The sequence below is a fragment of the Dryobates pubescens genome, chromosome 20, assembly GCF_014839835.1.
Source record: "Dryobates pubescens isolate bDryPub1 chromosome 20, bDryPub1.pri, whole genome shotgun sequence".
In the NCBI taxonomy this organism is placed as follows: Eukaryota; Metazoa; Chordata; class Aves; order Piciformes; family Picidae; genus Dryobates; species Dryobates pubescens.
In genome coordinates, this window is record NC_071631.1 from 21,095,411 (window position 1) to 21,113,429 (window position 18,019).

Below are 18,019 nucleotides of genomic sequence, written 5' to 3' on the forward strand. Positions count from 1 at the left end.
ATTATCTTGTGATGTGCCTCTGCTCCCTCCTCACTCTCACACCTTTCCCCCTTTTACACTTTCCTTGACTTGCTGAGTGTCAGAGAGCATTTCAGAGACTATGACTGACAACTGCAGGCTGCATATCCAGCCCAGAACCAGCTCCTTTCTCTCTCTGTCACCTGTGAAAGCTCTGCAGTGCTGCCCCTGCCCTGACTGCCAGACCAGCAGAGGGTCACAGAATGGTAGGGGCTGGAAGGGACCTCTGGAGATCAGCCAGTCCAGCCTAGGGCAGGTCACACAGGAATGCATCCAGACAGGCCTTGAAAGTCTCCAGAGGAGGGAACTCCACAGCCTCTCTGGGCAGCCTGCCACAGGGCTCCAGCACCCTCACAACAAAGAAGTTTTTCCTCATGTTGAGGTGGAACTTCCTGGGATCCAGTGTGTGTCCATTGCCCCTTGTCCTATCACAGGATGCCACTGAACAGAGCCTGGCCACTTCTTCTTGACAGCCACCCTTCAGGTATCTATAACCATTTCTAAGATCCCCTCTCAGTCTCCTGTCTGTACACTACCCAGCCCCAAGTGAGACAGAAGCATCCAGGGGCTTCACAAGACTTTTTATTTTTAATTACCTTTTGCTGAGCATTTTTCTTCCTCCAGTGGGAGATCAACTGAGAGGATAGATGAGAGAGGCACAGAACTCATCAAGAGGGATGAAACAGTTACTGTTGAAATGAATTTGTACCTAGCACACATCCTGCAGACTGGAGCTGCAGAGGTGCCCAAGGCTATGGCAAGCTGCCACAGAGCTGGGGAAGCCCTGGGAGATCTGTGCAGCAAACAGACTTGGTGCTTAGACCAGCACTGGAAGCCCACGGTGCTTTTGCAGCCAGCATCACAGTGGGAATGCCTGTGGCTCAAGAACAGCCTGCACAGGACTCTTACCAATGATGGATGTAGGAAGAAGTGCCAGACATTTCTCAAATGATGTTCAAGAACCATTTTTAACCTTTGGGTCTGCATTTAGAGAATCATAGAATGGTCCAGGCCAGAAGGGACCTCCAAAGGTCATCCAGTCCAACCCTCCTCTGCAGTCAGGGGGGATATCCCCCACTAGATCAGGTTGCTCAGAGCCCTGTGGAACCCCACCTTGAATATCTCCAGGGATGGAGCCTCAACCACCTCCCTGGGCAACCTGTTGCAGTAGCCTCATGGTGCAGAACTGTTTCCTAACATCCAATCTCAATCTGCTCTTCTCCAGCTTAAAGCCATTGCCCTTGGTCCTGTCCCTGCAGGCCTTTGCAAACAGTCTCTCTCCAGCCTTCTTGCAGCTCCCTTCAGGTACTGACAGGCCGCTGTTAGGTCTCTCTGAAGCCTTCTCTTCTCCAGGCTGAACTCCCCCAGCTCCCTCAGCCTGTCCTCATAGCAGAGCTGCTCCAACCCCCTGATCACTTTCATGGCCCTCCTCTGGACCCTCTCCATCAGGTCCATGTCCTTCCTATACTGAGGGCTCCAGCCCTGCACACAGGGTGAGGTGAGGTCTCCAGGTGAGGTCTCACCAGAGCAGAGCAAAGTGTCAGAATCACCTCTCTGGCTCTGCTGGCCACACATCTTTGGATGCAGCCCAGGCTGCAATTTGCCTTCTGTGCTGCAAGCTCACACTGCCTGCTCCTGTCCAGCTTCCATCAGCACCCCAAGTCCTTTTCCACAGGGCTGCTTTCTCATCCCCCAGTCTGTGTTGATAGTGAGGATTGTTCCTGCCCAGATGCAGAAACCTGCACTTGCTCTTGTTGAACATCATGAGAGTCACCTGGGCACCACCTCTCCAGCCTGTCCAAGCCCCTCTGGATGCCATCCTGTCCCTCTGGTGTATCAGCACCACCACTCAGCTTGGTGTCCCTTGTGTAGGAGTTCAAAGCTCAGTGACCAAAGTCATTTGTCACTCAGCCTAAATTCACTCCAAAGTATCCCTTACCAACTGCTGAGTCCTGTGGAGACTGCTCCCCAATGCTGAAAAAGATCTCTTTGAATAGACACTGGTCTGTTCCACTGCTAGATGTCTGCTCTACAGAAAGCAGAATGGCAGCTCCTGAGTAACTGACAGCGTCCTCCTGGAATGTGCCAGTGAAGGAGCCAAGCCCAAACAGAGGAGGCTAATGCCAAAGCTAATCTGACAGGACCCTGTGGAAAACTGGATTAGCAACCCCAGCAAAACCATTCTCTGCTCTTACAAACACCTGCAAAAGGTGAGCTTGCCAGGACAAGCCCCACAGCAGGCAGGGGACACAGCCAGTCTCCAGCCCATGGAGGGCAGCCTGTTTCCCCCCTGCCTGCCTGCTGGCCTGGCAGACGTGCCAGGGGCTCTGGCTGGCACTGCCCTCCCTGCCACTCTGTAGAGCTGACAGCCCAGGCTTCCTGCCACATTCCAGCCCTTTACACGAGGTCCTCTTAATAGGTAATGTTTGACAGAGTAGTGTGGCAAAAAATTCCAACTGCACTCCAGTGTACTTGAAGACAAAGCAGTGCTGAAGAACTCTCTTCTTGAATGAGAGTGGCTGAACAAAGTGCTGGCTTTGATTGCTCACTGTTACAGAATCACAGAGTGACACAGTGGTGGTGGTGGTGGTGGTGGGGGACTGATGGACATCAGGTAGTCCAACACCCCCACAAGAGCAGGCTCACCTAGGGCAGGTTGCACAGGAGGGCATCCAGGTGGGCTTTGAATGACTTCATCACCTCTCTGGGCAGCCTGATCCAGTGCTCTGCCATCCTCAGAGTAAAGAAGTTTCTCCTATGTGCCCATCACCCCTTGTCCTGTCACTGGGTACCAGTGACATAAGACTGCCTCCATCCTCCTGACCCCCACCCCTGAAGTGTTTGTAAGCACTGATGAGATCTCCCCTCAGTCTTCTCCAGGCTAGAAAGCCCAAAGTCCCTCAGCCTTTCTTCACAAGGCAGATGTCCCCTGATCGCCTGCACAGCCTCCTGCTGTACCCTCTCAAGCATTTCCCTATTCCTCTTGAGCTGTGGAGCTCAGAACTGGACACAGTGCTCCAGCTGAGGCCTCACCAGGGCAGGGCAGAGTGGGAAGAGAACATCCCTCAGCCTGCTGGCCACACTCCTCCTGATGCACCCCAGGATGCCATTGGCCTTCCTGGCCACAAGGGCACATTGCTGGCTCCTGGGCATCCTGTTATCCACCCGGACTCCCACAGCCTTTTCCCCAGAGCTGCTCTCTAGGAGGTCATCCCCCAACCTCTGCTGGTGCAGGGATTATTCTTCCCCAGGTTCAGGACCCTACACTTGCCCTTGCTGAACTTCATAAGGCTCTTCTCTGCCCAGCTCTCAGCCTGTCCAGCTCATGCTGGATGGCAGCACAGCCTGAGAGTCTGTTTGGTGTCAGCAGCAAACTGGCTGCAGGGACATTCTGCTCCTTCAGTTGGGTCACTGATGATGATACTGAATGTGACTGGTCCAGTATTGCCCCCTGGGGAACACCACCTGCTGCAGACCTCTATGTAGACTCCGTGCCACTGACAACAACCCTCTGAGCTCTGCCTTTCAGCCAGTTCCCAACCCACCCCACTGCTGCTCCTCCCACCCACACTTCCCAAGCTTGCCTGGAAGGATACTGTGGGAGATGGCATCGAAAGCCTTGCTGAAGCCAAGGTAGACCACATCCACTGCCCTCCCCTCATCCATCCACCCAGTCATGCCCTCACAGAAGGCTGTCAGATTACTCTAACACAACGTTCCTTTGGTGAGTCCATGCTGACTGCTTCTGAGAACCTTCTTTTCCTCCACATGCTTTGAGATGATACCCAGAACAAGCTGTTCCATCATCCCTCCAGGCATGCAGATGAGGCTGACTGGCCTGTAATTTCCTGGGTCTTCCCTCTGGCCCTTTTTGAGGACTGGAGTGACATTGTTTTTTCTCCAGTCCACAGGGACCTTCCCTGTCCTCCAGGACCTTTCAAGGATGACAGAGAGAGGCCCTGAAGGACTTCTGCCTGTTCCCTCAGCACTCGTGGGTGCTTCCCATCAGGACCCAGGAACTGGTGGATATCCACTGTACTTAACTGATCTCTAACTTCATCCTCCTCAACCAGGGCCAAGTCTGCCTTCCTTCAGGCTTTTTTCTGTTATCTCCAAAGTCAGGGACTCCTGAGAGCCCATGTTGTGGGTTGGATTTCCAGTATCTGAAGGGGGCTCCAAGAAAGCTGGGGAGGGACTTTGTTAGGGTGTCAGGGAGTGACAGGACTGGGGGGGATGGAAATAAACTAGAAATGGGTAGGTTCAGCTTGAATGTGAGGAAGAAGTTGTTCCCCATGAGGGTGGTGAGAGCCTGGCACAGGTTGTCCAGGGAGGTGGTGGAAGCCTCCTGCCTGGAGGTGTTTGCAGCCAGGCTGGAAGTGGCTGTGAGCAACCTGCTGTAGTGTGAGGTGTCCCTGCCCATGGCAGGGGGGTTGGAACTGGCTGAGCCTTGAGCTCCCTTCCAACCCTGACAATTCTGTGATTTTATGATTTGCACCCCAACAAATTGGCAATGTACCCCAGGAGTAAATTTTGGAAGCAAAATGAAATTATATTTACAAAACTGGACTAAAATGTCAAAGTATAAAAGGCAATAAAGATACACAAGGTATATTTACATATAGTTACAGTTCAACACCACCAGAAAAGCCCTTGTACAAACTCACACCCCCCTGGGCAGCCCAGAGGGCTGCTGCTCCAGCTAACAAGTTACCTCTACCCCATCTCAGTCAGCTCTTAACAAGAATGATGAAGCCAAGCGATTAAGGTCAGAGAAAACAGAGGTAGAGAGAAACAAGCAACAGCAAAGAGAGAGAAAACACTCTGTGTTCCTACACTACATAGAAATTTGCAGAGCCAGTGAAATGAAATAAACTAATCTCTGGTACTTGCTCAGCCTCTTACAAAACCATTTGTCCAGCCCTCCTGACCGGTAAAGACTGAAGCCAATGCAGCATTCAGCATCACTGCTTTCTCTGCATCCTCTGTCACCATGGCAGCTGTCTGATTCAACACTGGGCCCACATCTCCTCTAGTTTTCCTTTTGCCTCCAATATACTTGAAGAAACCCCTCCTGTTGGCCTTGCCATCCCACTCCAGGTTCAGTCCCAAGAGGCCTTGGCTTACCTCGTTTCACCCCTGCACTCCAGGTGGATCACAGCACTACAAGGGGGTGTGACACTTCATTAAATGCAGCCAGTGACACTTGAAACTGATGGAAATGGATGACAGTGTGCAAAGCAGAGAGTGAGGACCTTTAAATCCTTAATGCCTCTTTCAAATTTCCCCAGGTCCTCCTTCCCTGCCTGCAGGTGTGGAGCCACACAGAGTCACTGGAGCTGTGCACAGCAGGAAGCAGCCAGCATGGCATGGCCCAAGCTTTTGGGAGGCTCCCAGCAAACCCTCCATGCACTGGCAGCAAGCGAGGCACATCCCTGAGCCTAGGCTGCGGAGAAGCTGTGCAGAAGGGGAGCTGCCTCAAAGCATCAAAGACAGAAATGTGGGTGTCATGTCAGGTACCCCAAGACACACATCAGTGGTGCTGCTGCTGCCTGTGCCCTGCCTGTGCTGTGAATAGGATGAACCATCCCAACATAACAGGATGAGCTTCAACAAGGCCAAGTGCCAGGTCCTGCACTTGGGGCACAACCACCCCAAGCAATGCTACAGACCTGGGGCAGTGTGGCTGGAAAGCTGTCTGGCAGAAAGGGAGCTGGGGGTGCTAATGGTCAAGAAGCTGAACAGGAGCCAGCAGTGCCCAGGTGGCCAAGAGAGCCAAAGGCATCCTGGCTGGGATCAGCAATGCTGTGTCCAGCAGGAGCAGGGAGGGGATTGTCCCCTGGGACTCAGCTCTGGGGAGGCCACTCCTCGAGTGCTAGGTTCAGTTTTGGGCATCTCAGTCCAAGAGAGATGTGGAGGTGCTGGAGCCAGGGCAGAGCAGGGCAAGGAAGCTGGGAAGGGCCTGGAGAAGAAATCTGATTAGGAGCAACTGAAGGAGCTGGGGATGGTTAGTGTGAAACAGAGGAGGCTGAGGGGAGACCTCCTGGCTGTCTACAGCTACCTGAAAGGAGGCTGTGGAGAGGTTGGTGCTGGTCTCTTCTCACAGGTAATTAGTGACAGAACAAGAGGGAATGGCCTCAAGCTGCCACTGGGTAGCTGGACAGTAGGGTGGTCAGGGATTGGAATGTACTGCCCAGGGAGGTGGTAAAGTCACCAACCCTGGATGTGTTTAAAGGTGGTTTGGATGTGGTGCCTGGGGCTATGGTTTAGGGGTAAACCTTGTAGAGCAGGGTTAATGGTTGGACTTGGTGATCCTGAGGTCATTTCCAACCTGACTGTTTCTGTGATTCTGTGAACATAACAAATGCCACCCTTGCTGCCCCGAGCTGAAGCTTGGCCAAAGCAAAACCAACCCCAACAGTCCAAAGACAGAATCTCTCTGCAGCTCCATGTACTTGCTTCAGTTCTCATGGGACTTCTCCAGCACAGAAGAATGTCCTGTCCTTGGGGCTGCACTTGGGGCCAGCAGTCAGCCAAACAATGAAAGCCAAGTCCTGAGCACACGCTCAGACTCTCCGGTAATGCAGAGCCAGTCTGCACGACTGCTAACGTGCTCTGTGGGGCAAAAGCAGCCATGGAAGGTAAAGAATCATGGAGAACAAAGCAAAAGTTTACTTTGGTTATTTCACTGACAAGTTAATTCCACCTGGTCATTTATCTTCCCAGGGGAAAAATGAAGTAAGCAGAGAAAACCAAACCCCACCAAAACCGCCAGAACCTTCTGGACTTGGTTTCAGAGCTACATTTTCCATTGTGGACATCAAAATAAAGCATTTTTTCAGAGCATACTGAACATCTGGCATCTCCTCATCATTCCTACCCTGTGTTTTTTACCCTACCTTCAGCACAAAGCACCATGTGCTGCACCCAGACTCTGAAGGTGCATTTTGCACCCAAGGTGGGAAGTGAGACTGCTTCAGAGTACTCTGTGACTACCAGTGCAGGAATCACTCTGAAGGTTGTCCATGGGATGCATGCTCCATTCAGAGCTCAGTACAGATGAGAACTAAGAGATCTTCAGGTGAGCCTTTAACTGATCTGCACTTCTGATCTCCCTGTGTGTCTGCCCTTCACACACAAGAGCCTGGCAGCTCATTTAATCCTCAACATCTCCAAGGCTGACATCTCCTGGGAGATCATTTTTAGAGTCTCTTTGGCATCCATGGGCAGAACAAGGCCTTTCAAGATAAAACCTCCTGTTTTCATCTTTTAGCTAAGGATAAAGAACATCTTCAGAGCTCTGTCTTGTGAAATTTCTGCAAGGCCACCTGCCACTGGTTAGACCCATGGGCCAAGGCTAATTGTATGAAGTTCAACAAGGTCAAGTACCAGGTCCTGCAGCTGGGTCACAACAGCTCCATGGTGAGCTACAGATGTGGGGATGTGTGGTTGGAAAGCTGCAACTCAGAGAGGGACCTGGGTGTGTTGGCTGACAGCCACTGGACATGACCCAGCAGTGCCCAGGTGGCCAAAAAAGCCAATGGCATCCTGGCTTGTGTTAGAGACAGGGTGGGCAGCAGGGACAGGAGGTAACAATCCCCCTGTGCTCAGCACTGGGGAGGTCACACCTCGAGTGCTGGGTTCAGTTCTCAGTCCCTCACTATGGGAAGGACAATGAGGGGCTGGAGCCTGTCTAGAGAAGGGCAACAAAGCAGGAGAAGGGCCTGGAGCACCTGGGCTATGAGTAGGGGCTGAGGGAGCTGGGGCTGTTCAGGCTGGAGAAGAGGAGGGGAGAGCTGAGGGGAGACCTCATTGCTCTCTACAACTCCCTGGAGACTGGAGTGAGGAGAGGGCAGCCTCTGCTCCTTGGTGGCAAGCAAAAGAACCAGAGGAAATGGTTCCAAGCTGCACCAGGGGAGGTTCAGGCTGGATCTCAGGAAATATTTCTGCACTGGAAGGATTCTCAACGATTGGAATGGTCTGCCCAGGGCAGTGCTGGAGTCACCATCCATGGGGGTGTTCAAGCAGCTGTGGACCTGGCACCTGGGGACATGGTTTAGTGTTGACCTTTCAGTGCTGGGTCAGGGGTTGGACTGGATGAGCTTGGAGGTCTCTTCCAATTGGATGCATTCTGTGACTGTGGTGCTGCATTCAGGAGCTCAGGTTTTGCCACACCCCACCCTTTTCACAGAGTTTTGCCATTTATCATACTATTCAGTTTTGAAATTCTACCTCTAACTTCAGCAGTCCAAGACCACACCAGATCCCTGCCAGAGTGCTTGAGAGCAAGGCACTGAGCTGTAGCAGCACATCTCCCCACATTCTCATGGGGCTTTAAAAGCCCTCAGAAACCTTGGTCAGCAAAACCTTTGGCAGCAAAACGTAATTTCCTCAGCCTTTCAATATGAGACAATAGATTATTTAGCACTGCTCACATTTTCCAGAAAAGTCAGTGGACTTTTCAAGTCTGAAAAGATACAGATGCAGAAAATTACAGATGCAAAAAACAACATTTTGAACCTAAACTGCAAAGCAATAGCACACAACTCTCACTGTCACTCCTGCCCCACAAATGCCCCACTCTGGACAAAGGTTTGCTGTTGGATCATAGAATCATAGAATCAACCAGGTTGGAAAAGACCTCAGAGATCATCAAGTCCAACCTGTTACCTACTACCTAACACATCCTGACAACTAAACCATGCCTCCAAGTACCACATCCAATCCCCTTTTGAACACCTCCAGGGACAGGGACTCCACCACCTCCCTGGGCAGCACATCCCAATGGCCGATTACTCTTCCTGGGAAGAACTTTCTCCTCACCTTCAGCCTAAACTCACCTTCAGCCTAAACTATCCCTGTGTCCTCTTGTTCTGGTACTGGTTAGAATAGAATAGAATAGAATAGAATAGAATAGAATAGAATAGAATAGAATAGAATAGAATAGAATAGAATAGAATAGAATTAACCAGGTTGGAAAATAGCTTTGAGATCATCAAGCCCAACCTATCACCCAACACCATCTGACCAACTAAACCATGGCACCAAGTGGCTCATCCAGGCTCTTCCTAAACACCTCCAGGAATGGTGACTCCACCACCTCCCTGGGCAGCACATCCCAATGGCCAATCTCTCTTGCTGGGAAGAACTTCTTCCTAACATCCAGCCTGAACCTCCCCTGGTGCAGCTTGAGACTGTGTCCTCTTGTTCTGGTGCTGCTTGCCTGGGAGAAGAGACCAACCCCCACCTGGCTACAACCTCCCTTCAGGGAGTTGGAGAGAGCAAGAAGGTCTCCCCTGAGCCTCCTCTTCTCCAGGCTAAGCAACCCCAGCTCCCTCAGCCTCTCCTCACAGGGCTGTGCTCCAGACCTCTCCCCAGCTTCACTGCCCTTCTCTGGACACCTTCAAGTGTCTCAATGTCCTTCTTAAATTGAGGAGCCCAGAACTGGACATAGATCATAGAATCATAGAATAAATAAGGTTGGAAAAGACCTCAAAGATCATCAAGTCCAACCTGTCACCCAACACCTCCTGACTATTAAACCATGGCACCAAGTGCCACATCTAATCCCCTCCTGAACACCTCCAGGGATGGTAACTCCACCACCTCCCTGGGCAGCACACTTCAACAGTTAACAACTCTCTCTGTGAAGAACTTTCTCCTCACCTCCAGCCTAAACCTCCCCTGGCACAGCTTGAGACTGTGTCCTCTTGTTCTATTGCTGGTTGCCTGGGAGAGGAGACCAACCACCTCCTGGCTACAACCACCCTTCAGGTAGTTGTAGACAGCAATAAGGTCTCCCCTGAGCCTCCTCTTCTCCAGGCTAAACAATCCCAGCTCCCTCAGCCTCTCCTTGTAGGGCTTGTGCTCGAGGCACACAAAGCATACCAGCTTCAGCAGCTGGGAGCACTCAGCTCTTCCCCTTGAGACAACACCCACTTCAGCCCCCATCTGCAGCCTTACCACCTCCAGGGAGTCCTCCCTGCACCAGGGCAACCAACATCATCCTACACCAGGAGATGCCGTCCCCTCTTCAGCCACAATTGCTGCTCCTCTCCAGCACCAACTCTCAGTGGCAGCAGAGGAGCCAGAATGCCTACAGGCATCCCTGGGCAGGGCCAACAGGAGATGGGGCCATCAGTTCTAGCAGTTGCTCAGCCAAGTAGCCTAACTGCTAAGCTTGTGGCATCAGCAGCTGAACACCCTACAGGTTCCTTGAGCACACTCCCTGGTCACTTACAAACCACAGAAGGGATCAGCATCCACAGCCTTATCACACTGGATTAATGCCCAGACTCCTCTCCCATCACACCAGACCACATCCTGGAGCAGTACCTGTTCCCTGGGGCACCTTCAGAGAAAGCAGTGGTACCAGACATGTCTGCACCACACATCCCCTCAGTCCTTCTTGCTCTCCATACAGATTTTTGAGTGTGGAGACAGAGGAACAGGAGTGTGTGAGATGACAGACTCCAGGGATGCAAAGCACTACCACTGCATGCAGAAGGTACCAACACCACATACAAAGAGCTCAGGTCTCAGTGCTCACAGCCAGCCAGGTACTCTCCAGACACAACCTTTTTTGTACAGCCATCAGGAAAATCCCTCCTGCAGTAGGTGCCAACATCTCCTCTCTTCCAAGTGTGTGGTGCAGCTGCTGTAGCTCCTTTGCTGCGACAGCACACAGCACAGCACTGGCTACACAATGCTCATTCCTGACAAAATGTTTTGGGGCTTACCTTGGCCCCATCACTGTCATGAACATCACTGCAGCACTGACATGAAAATGGCTCCATCACTGATATTAAAACAGGGATTTCATCCCAATACTCTTTCACATAACTGCTCAGAAGTTGGATTCTGCTATGAAATGGAGCTCCCCTTGCTCATCAGCTGGCAGGTTCTGCTTTCTCCTTATTGCAGACTGTCTCCTGGGATCTTATCAGCTTACAACATACATTTTGGCACAGAAATCCTCTACATATTCTCTGCTATGATGAACTAAATTAGAGGTGTTCCCATGTCCATAGATTCCCTTAATCCTTTTTCTCTCTGACTCCCTGGGCACAAAGAAGGAAGCAGCTCATGCCATGCCTCCTGCAGCTCAATGCGCTGCAACCTCCAGGCTCGAGTGTCTGCACACCTCCATGCCCATGTGGCAGGTGGCACTGGTTGGGTTGGGTGAGGTGAGTTGCCCTCCTCTAGTACTACACAGCAGTGGAAGGAATGTTCCACACCGCTTGGTGCCTGCTTGTGCACCACGTGTGAGGGAGAAGCGTGTGGTTCCTGCGCTCCAAAGTGCCTCCCGGCTCCGGTAATTCAAAGCTGTGGAAGTGCAGACAAGATCAGCTCTCTGTCCTCCTCAGTCCAGCTTGCTCAGTCAGATTCCAGAGCCACCTCCATCCCTGCTGGAAGCACACACTGTGCTTCGTACAGGGACTTCCAGCTGTGGGATGACTGAAGCTATAAAAAGTGCTGACAATTTCCAGCAGATTTGCATATGCTGCTGCTGCTGCTGCTGCTTATGTAACTGATTGCTGGCCAACCACAAACACAAAAGCAGTGCCCAAAATAGATTTCAAACAAACTGCCTGTGAGGGGGGCTGAACAACACATCCCCCCACCCCTCTGAAAATCACTTCTCTGCAAAAGGCAGACCCAACAGCCACTGTTTCCTGAGGGTCACACGAAGCATCTCCTGGAGTACACACCCCAGAGGTCCGACACCACCTCTCCCACTTGACATCTGTGCTGCCCTGCACCATCAAGGTTGTGATAAACCTGAGACCTGTCCTAAGTTGCTCTCAGGTCTGGAGCTGTATATATCCTTCTATTGTTGATACACCAGAGGGACAGGACATCACACAGTGGGACCTGGACAGACTGGAGAGGTGGTGCCCAGGTGAACCTCTTGAGGTTCAACAAGAGCAAGTGCAGGGTTCTGCACCTGGGCTGGAACAATCCTCACTGTCAATACAGACTGGGGGAGGAGGTGATAGAAAGCAGTCTTGAGGTAAAGGACTTGGGGGTGCTGATGGATGAGAAGCTGGACCGGAGCAGGCAGTGTGAGCTTGCAGCACAGAAGGCAAATCACAGCCTGGGCTGCATCCAAAGCAGTGTTGCCAGCAGGTCCAGAGAGGAGACTCTGCCACTTTGCTCTGCTGAGACCTCACTGAGTATGGTGTCTGGAGCCCTTGGTATAGAAAGGACATGGACCTGATGGAGAGGGTCCAGAGGAAAGCCATGAAAATGACCAGGGGGTTGGAGCACACCTGCTATGAGCACAGGCTGAGGGAGCTGGGGGTGTTCAGCCTGGAGAAGAGAAGACTCCAGGGAGACCTAATAGCAGCCTGCCAGTACCTGAAGGGGGCTGCAAGAAGGCTGGAGAGAGACTGTTTGCAAAGGCCTGCAGGGACAGGACCAGGGCCAATGGCTTCAAACTAGAGAAGAGCAGATTTAGATTGGATGTTAGAAAGCAGTTCTGCACCATGAGGGTGGTGGAACACTGGAACAGGTTGCCCAGGGAGGTGGTTGTGGCTCCATCCCTGGAGATATTCAAGGTGAGGCTGGACAGGGCCCTGGGCAGCCTGATCTAGTTGGGGATGTCCCTGCTGACTGCAGGAAGGTCAGACTGGATGAGCTTTGGAGATCTCTTCCAGCCCAGCCCATTCTATGACTCTATGATTCCAGACATATCATCACCTCAAGTGTCTCTGATGCAGGTGGGGTGAGGAGGCACTTGTCCTCTGAGTAGGAAACATTTTGTTGCCCTCAGCTGTTAAGAAATACCTCACATACCACATTCCATTTGCTCCATACCTGTGTCCACCATGGCACTCTGTCTGCACACATTCCCCTTTGCACATGGCTGGGAAGGGCAATTGCTTAACCTGGGACTGTAACAGCCTGGTACAGAGGGTCCCTGCATGGCTCTGCTCAACTGGTGAAAAGATCAAGCAAAAACACAGAAGTATGCACGAGGGAGAAAATGTTCAGAAGATGCAACTGCTAGTCCCCAGCTTCCTGGTCTCATGGTCAGCACAGCAATAAATCACTAGAGGGGCAAAGGTTGAAACTGATGATCTGTCTACTTAGTGGGATATGGATCACAAGCAACCACATCCCTCCTTCGTGTCTCCATGAGCACATCCTTAGGAGCACAAGAGAGTAAGAAACAGCACTTAGCTCCTCAGCATGAGGAACACAAGGACGAACTGGAGAAAGTCCAGCAATGGGCCACAGTGATGAGTAAGAGCTTGGAACATCTGTCATGGAAACGCTGAATGAACTGGGACTGTTCAGCAAGACAAGAAGGCTCAAGAGGGATGTTTCCAATGTGCATAAAAAGCTATGGGAGGTGCAGTGAGAAAAGCAGAGCCAGTGACACACAGTGAAAGGATGGATGAGCAATGGGCACAAGCTGCAACAAAACACAAGAAGGGTGACCACAGTCACACACTGGAACAGATTGCCCAGAAAGACTGGGGAGCCTTGATCCTTGCATCTATTCAAAACCTGCCCAGACATGGCCAGGGAAGCTGGACCAGCTGAACTCCAGAGGTCCCTCCCAATTCAGCCATTCTGTGAACATGACCACAGCAGCCTCCTGACTGCTGCCAACCAGCCTGGTCTCAGGGATCCTACCTGGAACCCCATCACAGAGCTAACACACTCTCTTACTTACCTTGCTTTCTGCTTTCAACAGTCTTTTGGTTTATGCTATCCCTTTTGCTCTCTGACAACTGGATCCTCTCCAGAGCTCACAGAGACATTTTGTTTCTGGCTTATCCCTACCACACACTCCCCCAGTCCACCTCCAGCTCTCATTGTTTCCATCACTGCCCTGAGCAGAACATTCAGCCTTTTTATTTTGTTCTGACATTGTGGGCTTGCAGCAATCACAAGAGCAGGGACCAAATGATGCCAGACTTCTTTACCTCCCTGTGTCTCTCTTGTCCCACATTAACTACAGGTTTGATCCATCTTCTGTGATGAATGAATTGCAAACCACTTTTGCTGGCAAGAGAACTCAAGAGGCAAAGGCAGCAAGCCCCCAGGACACTCATCTCTAGCTCTAAAGTTCATTTCCCACAAGCCACACTCATGGTTTTCTTCAAGCTGTCCAGCTCCATGCTTGCCATTCAGATCCATTCTGGTGACCCACCAGCCATGGACACCTATCTCACTGTGCAGGAGCCAAGCACTACCACCCCTGAGAAGACAGGAAGAGGAAGCACCTGCATTGTCCTCAGCTCCTGGGCAAGTCAGCTAGAGCCCTGTGGCACGCAGATGATCAGCACTGGCAGCTCCACAGGCTGACTGCCTGTGAGGAGAAGCAGTTGCTGTGGGTGCAGCATGGTTCCTCCCAAGCCAGACATAGCACCAGAACTGTCACTTCTTTCATCCAGAAGGAACCAGCACACTGCAGACTGCTAAAGGTGGAAAAGACCTCTCTCAGATGCTCCCATTCACACCTCTCTTCTTTTTTCTTTCAGCTCAGGACCAAAACTCAGTGCAGACTTAATAGCAGCATGGTCAGAGGAGATTTCAGTGTTGGTAAACATGAACTTGTACAGAAGGGAAAATCCAGCCTGCCTCTCTATACTCCGTTGGGCAGACTAAAAAGTTACTAAGTTCAGAAGGCCATCTCCTTTTGATAGCACCCAGCCACCTGACAGATACTGCTGCAAGGAGAAAGAGTGCATCCTGGCATGCCTTGGATGATGCCATGAGCCACGTTCAGTCACTGCTGTGGCAGAAAATGCAGCCAGCCATCCTTCAGGCCAGACAGGTGCAGCGCTCTGGAGAGAGAAGCACAGGCAGCTGCTGGAGTGAATTGGGCATTGGGGAAGCAAGAGCAGGAGAGAGGGCAGGAAAAGCATCTTCCTCTTCCAGTGACAGTGTGTGGTTGTGGTTAAGTTCAGCTCAGAACACCAAACCTTACCAAAAGCTGCAGGGCCACAGCCACCCAAAGCCAATATGAGTGGTTCATGGCCCCATCTGGCTATGCACTGTCATCACCTCCCTGACACCTGCTCCAGTGCCAATGTGATTGGACTGGGGCTTGGATCAGAGGACAGAGAGGGAGAATATTTCCTCTCTGATGTCTTACAGTTAGGCTGGGTCCCTGAGCAAGCTACCTGCACACTTGCACACAGGGAAAGGCTGCCTCCACGGAGCCATAAGAGAGACACAGAGAAATTTCTACTCCTCACACATCCAACCTACTGTAATATATGCCAAGTACCTGTGGGCCTAACATTTGGTTAGTTTGGTTACTGACATATTTATTAACTCCTTGCTAGGCACCACCTCTGGAGAAAAGGAACACGTGCCAGAGTGAACATCACCCAGCATCTGCTACCTTTCTTACCTTCTTCTCAAAGCTTTGCACAGGAGAAAAGAGCCCAGGCTGTGTGGGCAACTGCTCTGCTGCAAGCTTTCACTGGTACCTGAGCCAAAGGTCAGAAAGGCACATGTGGAGGGCTGCAAGCACCGATCTGAGCACAGTGGAACTTGCTTAGACTTAAGTAGGAAACTAAGAGTTTCCAAGAGGGGGATGATAGGAAAGCAAAGTTACTGTGTACACAGAACTGACTTCCCACTGCCTCCTCTGAGCGGAGATTATCTCATTGCATGATACATCTTGCCTCAAACAATTCCTAAGTTCTTCTTTAAATGTGTAAATATTTAGAATTTTGTGAAACCACAAACATTCACATATCTCAGTAAATGATTTTGTAGGAGGCAAAACTGACAAACAAAAGGACTCCTACATTCTTAAGCTAACAAAACCAAAATGCCAAGTGCTTCAGTGGCACAGAAAAGTCCCTGGCCTCACTCATGTGGCACTGAGTGGGGCAATTTTGCTTCTGCTTTCCTGTCCTTCCAGGTAAGAATGAGAAACAAAAGATCAATGGAAACATCACAGATTTTAAAATTCATTTGGACTAGAGAAACCAAAAGGCAATGCCGAATCTATGGGCAAAATGCCCTTTACACAGAACCTTTTGCTCCCAGGATGCTGCTGTGCACGTATCTGGTGTGTCCAGTTCTGCCCAGGGCTGTGCTTTCTGCCACTGGCTTCCCCAGAGGGTATGGAAAACCTGCTGCAGGTAGTACAAGGCCATCCGATTCCCCTTAGAAACCTAGAGGATAAACAGAGGCTGACCCAAGAAATATTCTCCTGCTAACCACTTCAGCACAGGCACTACAGATGCACTGCTTCAGGAGACCACTGCATAGCCACGCCTGGGTTAAGTTCCAAATGACAGCAGGGCACAACCAGCAAGAGCAGGACTGACAGGCTCGTGACAGGTTCTTGTTTTGGCACAGGAGATGTTTCAGACTCCACTTCCATTAAAGCAGAGCTTGTGAGGGCACTCTTCGTGAACATATATTGTACACTTGTTTGTACAGGAGAGAAAGTAATGAACAGGTTCAGACGAAAGCAGTCCTGGGGTGGGAATACAACGGTTACCCTGGCTATCGAGGCCCTGAAGCTAACTGAAGCTACAACAGCTTCAGCAACCTGATGAGGCTCCTTTGAGTCTGGGCAACTGACTCTAACTCTGCTGGGGCTCTCTGGGACAGTGCCACAAACACAACAGCAGAATGTGTCCAGCCAGCTGGGGAACTGCTGCAGCAGAAGGGACATATCTGAATTACATCTTCCACAACATCGAGCCAAAAGACGTTCAGTGAAAGGAGACACGATGGAGAGGGAGAGGCGCTTGCCCAGCATCTGGCTCACAGGCATGGCTGGCAGGAGCTGCACCTCCTCAGCCACTACCTCCTGCTGCAGTTTCACAACTGTGAGGACACGAAGTATGCAGAGGGTCCCGCAGCCACACACCCGGACCCTGCCACTCCAGCCGAAGATCCCAGTGGCTGCAGCTGCCGGAGCGGCGCCGGGCTGGCTGCGCTCGCTCCGAGTGCCGCACGCTCTACAGCGCCCAGCACCTGGGCGGCCGGAGCCCCTGCCCTGCCCTGCCACGGGACAGAGCGATGCCGAAGCCGGTCCCGACAGCCACGTCGGTCTGCAGCCGCTAGGGAATCGCGACCGGCCCGGGACTGTCCGGGCTCGGGGCGCTGCGGGACGGCTCCTTCCTTCCCCCGGCCCGGCTCTTTCCCCTGGCGCTGCTCGGCTGCCGAGCGACTCCCGCCCCTCTCTCCGAACACCCCCGGCCCGCCCGCTCGGCGCGGCCCCGGCCGGCTCCTACCTCCAGGAGCTGCACGTAGCTGGCCGGGAACCAGCCGCGCAGACCGTCCTCCTTCTGCCCTTCCCACCAGCCGCCGTCTGGCACCTGCAGCACCGTGATCAGCTCCCCCGCGGCGAAGCGCAGTCCCTGCCGGTGCCGCTCCCCGGAGAAGGGGTACAGCGTCTGGCAGCGAGCGCCCGACATGCTGCCGCGGGCCGCGCTCCGCCCGCAGCCGCCCCGGCCTCGCCGGCCCCTCCGCGCCCGCCCGGGGCGCCGCTGCCCGCCCCACGGCGCGCAGGGCTGCGGGAGGGGCCGCTCTGGCCTCGCCCCGAGCCCGCCCCGCTCGCCTCGGCTCGCCTTGGATCGGCAGCGCTCGCCTCGACCTGACTCGGCTCGGCTCGGCTCCGGGGGCGCGGCGGGCGGCGGGAACGCAGGAGCCCCGGCGCCGGGCGCCCACGGGCACCGCGGCTCGGGGCGGGGGAGAGGCGGGGCTGGGAATGCGGCGGGGAGCGAGGAGGCGAGAGGCGGGGAGGGGCGGCCCGGGGAGGGACGAGAAGCGCCCGTGCTGGGTGGCGTGTCGGCGGGACACCGCCTGTGACAGAGCGGGACACCGGGTGTGACCCGAGAGACACCGACGTGCGACAGAACGGGACACCGGGTGTGACCCGAGAGACACCGACGTGCGACAGAACGGGACACCGGGTGTGACCCGAGGGACACCGACGTGCGACAGAACGGGACACCGGGTGTGACCCGAGAGACACCGACGTGCGACAGAACGGGACACCGGGTGTGACCCGAGA

The 18,019-nt window shown here is 52.9% G+C and overlaps 1 protein-coding gene across 3 annotated transcripts in view; it reads right to left on the bottom strand.

Annotated features, from left to right (window-relative positions):
* GAS7 (growth arrest specific 7) overlaps positions 1-17,500 on the bottom strand; it is a 143,663-nt gene extending 126,163 nt beyond the window's left edge. For 2 of the 3 annotated variants that reach the window (XM_054171074.1, XM_054171073.1), the window contains exon 1: positions 17,238-17,495. In XM_054171074.1, coding sequence (XP_054027049.1) covers positions 17,238-17,420 — 183 coding nt within the window. In that variant the 5' untranslated portion in view covers positions 17,421-17,495. Of the gene's footprint in view, positions 1-17,237 lie in introns of all 3 variants that reach the window. The other variant, XM_054171075.1, reaches the window with a different exon arrangement.
* Positions 17,501-18,019: the final 519 nt, after the last annotated feature.